The sequence below is a fragment of the Atheta coriaria genome, unplaced genomic scaffold, assembly GCF_025399875.1.
Source record: "Atheta coriaria isolate IRGN ID8LTWV9N9 unplaced genomic scaffold, Caltech_Dcor_3.1 hic_scaffold_6_pilon, whole genome shotgun sequence".
Taxonomy (NCBI): Eukaryota; Metazoa; Arthropoda; class Insecta; order Coleoptera; family Staphylinidae; genus Dalotia; species Dalotia coriaria.
The window spans coordinates 5,265,754-5,274,687 of record NW_027045448.1 but is presented as its reverse complement, the minus strand read 5'-3'; the positions used below and the strand labels follow the sequence as shown (position 1 = coordinate 5,274,687).

The following is an 8,934-nucleotide window of genomic DNA, read 5'->3' as shown; positions in this document are numbered from 1 at the left end:
TCATAATAGTACTTCAATTACGCAATTAGGCGTTATAAAAATAGTAAAAATCATTTGAACACATCGTATTTCAATAACTTGTTTATTTTTATAATAAAATACACAAAGTCATTAATATTGTATTAAAATCAATATTACAATTACATTCTAAATATCTAAATAAAGCTAAAACTATAATAACAATGAACGACTATGAAATAAATTATTATATTCGATACAATAAATAATCATAAACATACGTAACAATGTACTTCAACATCTTCGACATCTAAACGAACTAAAGTCTAAACTTTACACTTTAAAAATATATTTATGTACCTATTAGTCACATTTATATTTCGTTTTTGTATAATTCAGCATTTCGTTTACATCCATATATAATGTTAGAACTTGAATTGGCTTGAATTGTCTTGAAATGTAATGCGATTCAAAAATACTAGTGTAGTTGCAACTTTCTATATAAGTACATGATGATGGATAAATCGCTATCGCTCTACAAGTTGTCACACTCATTGGTCACCGTTAATCGTCGGATTCATTACATTTTATTGCACATATTGAGATTAAACCATAATTAACCGTTGAAATTTTGCCTTTCTATGCTTAAACTGTAATCTAACATTAGACGTCTCATCATATAACTAGAATTGATTTTTCGTGTTTTAATTCTTTAATATTCGTGTGTGAGTGGAACTTGAACGTAATATATTAATTTTTGGTATTTTAAACTCGTATTCAGTTGTAGTTTATTTTTAAACATAATGTACATTATTTACAAAAGAATTTAGCGACATTTATAGACTCGATTATGATTATTTTATTGAAATGGTAATTTTTTAAGTTGATTTATTTCATTATCAATTGTAATTATAGATCACTATGAAAGTGGCAATATTTTGCGGGAAAAAAATACAACAATAAATTAAATTAATTGGAATATACAAAAATAATAAAAACCAATTTACAATAATAGAAAAAGCACCGAATAACTCAAAAGTTTCTCTTTTTTAATATATAAACATGACATTTGGTACTCAGAGAGAGCTTGTTCCGTGTGATCTATAATCAAATCGACACCATGACTATCATTGTACGTTGAACATTTAATTAGGATATTTCAAGAGTGCTACATTCAACAATTATTAGTAGCAACACTACCGCCCCTCGTTTTTAGATTTAAATATATATCTTTTATAATTTGTAGTAATATCCATATCAATGATAGTGTTGTACGGGGGTGATACGATAATTTTTATCTAAAATATTCATGCAATAAATTTCTCTGTTTGTATTTGTCTTTCTTTAATCTGCGATAATAGTTACACTCGCGCATGATAATAATTTTTAATTCTTGCTTGATTAGAGTCAACTCTTTTAATCTTTGAAAATAGATTTTCTTATTATTTGTGTTCTTGGGGAGGATGAGGTATATCGATTATTAATTGTAATATGACAACGTTACTTGACTACAGCTACGCTTTATCCACGTGTGAAGAACGCAAATTATTATTTAGAACGCATAACGCTTCGATCGCTTATAGTTGTTAAAATCTCATTTTATTTCTCATATTTATATATATTTATATATTGTTTTATTTTTATTATTTTACTTTCGCGTGTTTCGTCCTGTCTTAGTACTTTGTTGAATACTTCCTTATGCTAGAATGATTATTCCTTACTTTATATTAGACTACGAAAAAATATAACAAAAAGAAAAAGAACGCCGAGGATTCACTAACTATTGTATGTGTAATCTGTGGATGTCTGAACGATTGCTGATTGGATGATTATCTAACAATTGTAAATGGTGTTTGTGTGTTGGTTGTATGTGGTGTGAATGCTATTACGGTACGTGTACGTTTTTGGTTGCGTTTAATAGCTGGCCTCGTGACCGGCAAGGATGTACAAGTCGTGTCCTTCCTCCTGCGTTAGTGTGCTTGTTTTTAGTAGATTACTCTCCAACATAACAACTCTATAACAAGAAATAAATTATTAAATGGATAAATTGCTTGAAATCAATTTTAACTCACTTATCCCATCCTAGTAACTTGTACGTTCTGGAAATATCAGTTATCTCCTGCGTGATATCACCATTCTTAAACGATCTCCCTTGGACTCCGTGTTTATGGAATGCCAGCACGCTATCGGGTAAAACGACTAAAACAATGTTTAAAAATGTGTTAAATGAGCTTATTTCAGTAGAAATCTAGAAATGTTGCAATGAAACATACTTATGCTCTCTATATTAAAATCAAATCTCAGTTCAGATACTAGTTTCTTGTTAACCCTAAGCCTCCCCTGCAGATTAATAATTTTCACTAAATTATCGTAGCAAACTAGTATCGAGTCTTTTTCAATTTGTGTCACATTAACAATTTGCAGATTTTCACGTTTCGGAATCACAGTCGCTGAACCATCCATGTCTTGCAGTTCGTCCGAATGAAACCAATTCGAACCTGTAAGTGTTATTAAACTCATTATATTCTTTGTATTCTTTATAAACTTGTGGGAGTTTAACAACATAAAACAATGCGTGAGAATTAGTTTACTTACCGGAATTCATATTAATTAAATCTAATTTGTATCTATTAGGCTGATAAGCTTGCTTTACCGAAATGCAAACCATCGGATATTCTAATTCTGGCGTGATGATCATCTCGAACACTTGTAGCGGTGTGTTGAACGGGTATTCGACATGCTAACAATCAAATTAAATTATTACTAATTTCGTTCTCATAAAAATCTAATAATTACCTTTAATAACATAAACTTGTTGAGCGGATCGTACCATTGCATCAAATAGATGCCAGTATTGGTAGCTCCACACAAATATTTATATCCATTGTATGGATTGCGGGCAACACAACATTTCTGCGTCAATTTCGTATCGGGCACTCGCGTTGTGAGCGCAAACTTTCGCGGCACTAATCTTTCTGGGATTTTATTCATATGCAAACTGAATCTATGCGATTGCTTATTCAGCAGAGAGAGTAAATCATGTCGAAATAACTGTGGTGTTTTACCTAGAATCATTTTTAAATTGTTAACCATTCAAGATGATTTGAAACACAATCAAACATACCTGATAGAGTCATGAGAACATCTTTAATTACGTACATCCACACAGTTCGTCGTGCGTACAATTGATCAATCGCAGTTTCATGCAATTCATTCAGGTTCAAGTTATAGACACCTTCCTCGGCGCCGATGAGAATATGCTGATCACGCGTCTCCGGGTGAATCCACGATGCCGTGCAGTGGATGCGTAACGGGCAGCCATTAAAAACTTTAGAGAAACATGCCCCCATATGCACTTTTGGCGTAGGTGGTAAACCATTGCTAGGTGGTCTTGGAGGTGTGTGCCGCCGACGATGTTTACGTGGTGGCACCGGCGGGCAGGCGACTAAATCTGGCGCGCTTACGTCATGATTGTTAGTCTCATCGCAATCAGTTCCTAAATAATTTAAAATTTAGAGAATAAAACTCTCAATTGTTTTAAATTTAGTTACCATTTCGTTCGGCTCGCCCACTATCACTGAGAGACCTTTGCCTTTGGCCATTAAGGCTCATATTGTTGATGCCGAATATCTCATCGACGGAACGCCGCCGCGGCGAGCCGTTCAACGAGTTGCTATCACCGGTAGGACTAGAGGGAATGCTGTGTAGATCGCACTTGCCGTGCAGGTTCGGATCGCTATCTTGCACAGGTAGCGTAGCCCTAAATAAAAACAAACATCTGATTAGTTTAAAATACGTGCACAGCAAGTATATCAATGTGTTCACTTCACATAAAACTCAACAAGACAATACTTTGTCAAGCGAAGGCATGCAGCATGCGTTACTCACGCTAAGTGCAAAGAAGAATTCAATCTCATGTTGATAAGATATATGTACTAAGAATTGCTAATCGCATTTTAAACAAAAACGACTAATGACCGTATTGTCAACATTTAATATAACACTGAACATTGATGGCCCGTTAAACACCTGACCAGCAAACAGAAAAAAATAAAATTGAAGCATTAATGCGCTCAACAACTTACTGTTGCGTGTACGAATCACTAGGCTGATATTTGTAGGCGCCCCTATAAACATCAACAAAAAAAAAACACGTGAACAAACAGACGATTAGTATCACTGCAATAATATCAAACCATTGTGTAAACAGAGAAAAAAAAACAAAGTCAACCACCATTCATGGATGTATGAATGAATAATGCAGTCAATGTAGCTTTTCTTATTCTTTTTTTTTTGCTAACTGTACATTTTATTTTTAGGGTTTATTTGTGCTGGAATGTACCCGAGAAGTTATTAGTGGTGATCATCTGGCCAATTGAGACAAATTTATGCCGCCGAGTTGCCCGCTATTAATGTTAACTAAACAATGCGAGTAAGAAGAGAGACAGTGCTAATAATAGGTTGAATTACAGCTAATGATGTTGCACTACGCTTGGATTCAAGTAAGTATGCGATGAAATATTTCTAAGATGAAAATGCAAGCGTTAATGTTTGGATGCGTTAGTAGTGAGTGAGATTCAAGCAGCATAATACATGGTTAGGCATTGATAAGATTGTGTGCATGATGGAGCAACTAATGATTATTACCTCAACATTAACTCTTCGTCTATGTACTGCAAGAGACTCCTAAATAAAAGTTAAACCAAATAATATAAATTAATATCGATAAATATATGAAATAAACGTAAATCATATCTTTAAATTAATCAATTCTCAAATCAAATAAAAAAAAATCAGAAACACAAGACGCGCGATTTTCGTACACAATTACACACTACTACTTTTTGGTGTTAGCGATAAATAAAGTAGCAAAAACAAAGCCATAAACGGCAAGTCGTCATGCCTAGTGTCTTTAAATAAAATAAAAAGATCGGTTATTTTGTTATTTCGGTCCACTAGCGCAACTTTGAAAGAATGCAACCAAACAAAAGCACACTCGCATATATAGAAAACCACAACATTTTACATGGCGAGCAACCATTGATATTGCTGTTATGATTACACGCTGCTTTCAAGTACCTGAGTGACATTTTTAATATTTGCGAACCAGTCAGCGCGCGTCTCTCGCCACCATCCTCATCATCATCATCACTTGAAGCAAAAAAAGAAATGTAGCAAACCGCACTAATTTTGCCTATTTCTGGGATGAATTTTTTGTATAAACTTAAACGTATAGCACTTACTTTTCGCGATTCAACGAATCGAACGCCGTACCAATGCCGCACATTTGATTTTGATGTTCGCCACAGCTGTGCACTGTCGTCACATTGTTCATAATATCCATAATATCCCATTGCTGTGGAGTTTCAAGCTCGTCCTCGAGTATGTTGTTCGACGGGCCTGGCTTCTGCAGCGTGTTGTTGGACTCGTCGATACATTCGATGTCCGACGAGGGCGACAGTGCAATTCGGCTGCGTGCGCGGCTCGTTAGACGCGATGCTATTCTTTGTGGCACATTCGGTACAGACTTAAACAGAGAATAAAAAATATAGTGGCGTTAAATGAATTGAATATTATAATCTTACTCCATCTTCATCAGGTTCCAAATCGGTGAACATGTGAGATGGATTATTCACTTTCTGTAGTAAATCCGTGGCAAGTCGTTTGGACATTCCCATTTGAAAGAATGCATGTTGCAGGAGTTTCTCAGCGGTCGGGCGTTTCTTTGGATTCTTCGTGAGGGCCACCTTGACGAAGTTGTGAAAAGTCAAACTCCATTTATCTTTGTCCTTGAGCGTCGGCGGCTTGAAACCGCTCTTGGACATGAGGAAGAGTGCGCGCATCGGATGCAGATCAAACATTGGTGGCTGTAGTTCGGCGAGTTCGATGGCTGTGATGCCGATCGCCCAGATATCACACAGCTGATTGTAGCCGCCCTTTCGCTCCACAGCCGCCACTTCGGGTGCCATCCAATACGGCGTGCCGATGAATGATTTGCGTTTGTTGATAGTGGCCGTGATCTGCGCAGAGACGCCGAAGTCAGCAAGCTTCACGTCGCCGGTTTCGGTGAGTAGAATATTTGCTCCTTTAATATCTCTATGCATTTTACCCATCTGGTGCAAGTAAGACAAGCCCAGCAAGGTTTCTCTACACATATAGGCTATTTGCACTTCTGTAAGTGGGCCTGTGACTATTGAAAGAAAGAATAATGAAATACAGTTAGTTATTGTGGTGGCTTGTAATTGATAAGATACAATTGAATATTGTGATTGATGACTCACTGTGATAGATATCCTGTAGTGAGCCTCCACCACAGTACTCCATGCAAATCCATAGTTTGTCTTTTCTTAAGTAGCTACCATAGTAAGCAATAATATTTGGATGTCTGCAGTCTTTCATCATTAAAATTTCTTGCTGTATCACACCAAAATCATCTCCTGCAATCATGAATATGAAAATTTAGTTGGAATCCAATTTAATGGTAATTAATGTCAAACATACCAGCCTCCAGTTTGATCACTTTGATTGCTGCTAAATCATTTATACTAAGCCTCTTCGCCTGAAAACGGTAATAGTTCGGTTTGCAATTCACGAAAATGAGAGATAATGTCTAGATTTTAAATTTAGTTTAAGATTAGAACATTCTTGTAATTTACACACCTTATAGACATCCCCATAAGTTCCACTGCCAATGCGCTGGATGAGCTCATATTCGTCTTGAGGATTTCTCCTCGATATGTCGGAGCTAAGCACTCCTTGAGCCATTTTTCGGTTCGCTCGTATTTTAACACTTACATTTTACGTTATGTCCTACAATATCACCATCACTGTGTTTACGTGAATTTGACAGTAGAGCTCTCAGCAGGTAGACATTTTGCACTAAGTTGTCCATACTGCCAACAGAACGTTAATGAGCGCATAGGGGAATATCCCTAAATCGTAAAGTACTGTGTGTTGCTTGCTTTACGTTTACGTTGTCTTATACTAGATTCAGATGGCGTTGCATCGTTTAAAATATAAAACTTTGCATAGCTTCAATAATGCGTGAACGATATCAAACTTTTTGAACTATTTTGCATTTACACCTTTATCGATTTTATTCATAACGATATGTGAATATTGATACACAATTTCTTGGATTGCAAGTATAAGATTTCTTTCTTTTTCTCAATATTAACTTTTGTGATTAAATTACGTGAACGCTGCAGAAATGTAATGTTTGTGTATTAAAGAAATAATTTTGGACTGTTTTAGGAGTTTACCAACTGAACCTGTACACGTACTTGCAACAAACAGTAAGTATTCAAATTCTCTATTGTTTATATTACTAACTTTTGAGATTAACTTACGCAAATACCACAAGAATTATTTTTTGTGTATAAAAGAACTAATTTAGGATAATTTTAGGCGTCTAGGCGTCTAACTGTACCTATGGAAATTCTTTATTATCTTCATTACAAAATTTTCTGATTATCTCACCCTGAACTCATTAAAATGGAATATTTGTATGTTAAAGAACAAATTTTTGTTTACTTTAGGAGTGTGGGCATAGTGAATTGTTTTAGTAGCAAGTGAATACAATTAAGTGTAGGTCGCCAATCTACTGGTAGCTTCGTTACAGTTTCCTGTTATGCAGGCGATGCATACTAGTTTGGAACCTGGCAGCTAGGTGACGCTAATGTCGGTGGTGTTTGAATTGGGGATATATTAAATGCACTTTAGTTAAAATACAATCCACTTGAACAGCCGCACTTAAGTTTTCATACTTTGCACTAAGAAATTCATACTATGCACTATAGATTGTATAACTTATATTTTAATACAATGCACTTATATATTCAGGTTTAAGCTTAAATTTGCTTTGAATCAACTTTTTAAATTGAAACTTTATAATTTGTGGTAGTTAGGTAGGGTACCTTGTTTGGTATTATTTGTGGGACGGTCGGGGGGTTGGGGGTGGTGGTTAGGTAGGCTACCTTGTTTGGTATTATTTGAGGGGCGGTGGGGGAGGGGGGGTGATAGAAGGGGCCGGCCAAGAGTACGGCACGTACTTAATACTGCAAGTTTTATAAGTGCAAAGTATTAATTTCATAGTGGAAAGCATTTTATTCAAGTGGAATTCATTTTTCAAAGTGCAAATATTTATTTTTAAGTTCAGTTCTGTATTTTTAAGTGCAAACATTAATTATAAGTGCATTTAATGAATTGACAAGTTAAAAATCGAAAAAATAAAGTTCGTTTAATTACATGCCGTTTGAATTTTTTTGTCAATCCCAATTTTCTATTAAACTTTTATTTATCTCAAATTAGACGAAACATTTAAAATACTTGTGTCTTTCACCAACTAGAACATAAAAACCTATTCTATTCCAGACATTTACTACAGTAATTTGTTTAATGTTCGGAAATGCCGGTTACGGCACATGTTAATTGACAATATGTACTGCATACAAAAGTGAAAACACGTGGAAACATTAATTATTGATTATAATAGTTTAAATTGCGGGATTAGTATTTGTCGCATTCATAGATGGCACTAGGATGCACTAAAAATCATAAAATCGAGTTATACGGCATATTTTTACATTTATCGACAAACGTGGGCACGAGAATAGTTTTGTATACAATGCTGGTATCTGAGATTCGATGTAAACAACGTTTTAAACGCATGTGTCCCGCGCGCTGTCTCCTGGCGCCGTAACAACTTGCTGCATGCAGCGAATTTTAGTTCAGTTTAGATCACAGGTAATTTGCCTATTCGCAAGATCGCGTGTTTTCGACGCCCCGTCTTTGCGCGCCTCTTGCTTTCTTATCATATACTACTGTCCCGTCGTTATTTACGCAGTTTCGGCTACACTGTCGGTGGTTAATCCAGTCGTGTTTAGAGTGACTTATATCGTTTATTCGGATTTCAATATTCTACATTCTTTGTGTTATACTTGATCAAGATCAATCGACTTATTTGTACTTTGCGAC

General features: G+C 35.5%; 1 protein-coding gene across 7 annotated transcripts; it reads right to left on the bottom strand.

The window, feature by feature from the left end:
* Positions 1 to 68: 68 nt before the first annotated feature.
* hppy (MAP4K3-like protein hppy) lies at positions 69 to 6,865 on the bottom strand. Of its 7 annotated transcripts, XM_065304046.1 has the most exons (15): positions 6,619 to 6,865; positions 6,460 to 6,517; positions 6,240 to 6,395; positions 5,544 to 6,148; positions 5,202 to 5,485; positions 5,038 to 5,109; positions 4,606 to 4,644; positions 4,044 to 4,085; positions 3,510 to 3,718; positions 3,083 to 3,454; positions 2,755 to 3,023; positions 2,554 to 2,698; positions 2,232 to 2,456; positions 2,031 to 2,157; positions 69 to 1,972 (listed from the first exon to the last, which is right to left on the bottom strand). In XM_065304046.1, exons 1-15 carry the CDS (start codon positions 6,721 to 6,723, stop codon positions 1,873 to 1,875), a joined length of 2,808 nt encoding a protein of 935 aa, XP_065160118.1. In that variant the 5' UTR covers positions 6,724 to 6,865; the 3' UTR covers positions 69 to 1,872. The 7 variants fall into 7 exon arrangements, with proteins under 7 accessions (XP_065160118.1, XP_065160119.1, XP_065160120.1 ...); XM_065304047.1 differs by lacking the exon at positions 4,044 to 4,085 and having other exon boundaries at positions 6,619 to 6,864; XM_065304048.1 differs by lacking the exon at positions 5,038 to 5,109 and having other exon boundaries at positions 6,619 to 6,864.
* Positions 6,866 to 8,934: the final 2,069 nt, after the last annotated feature.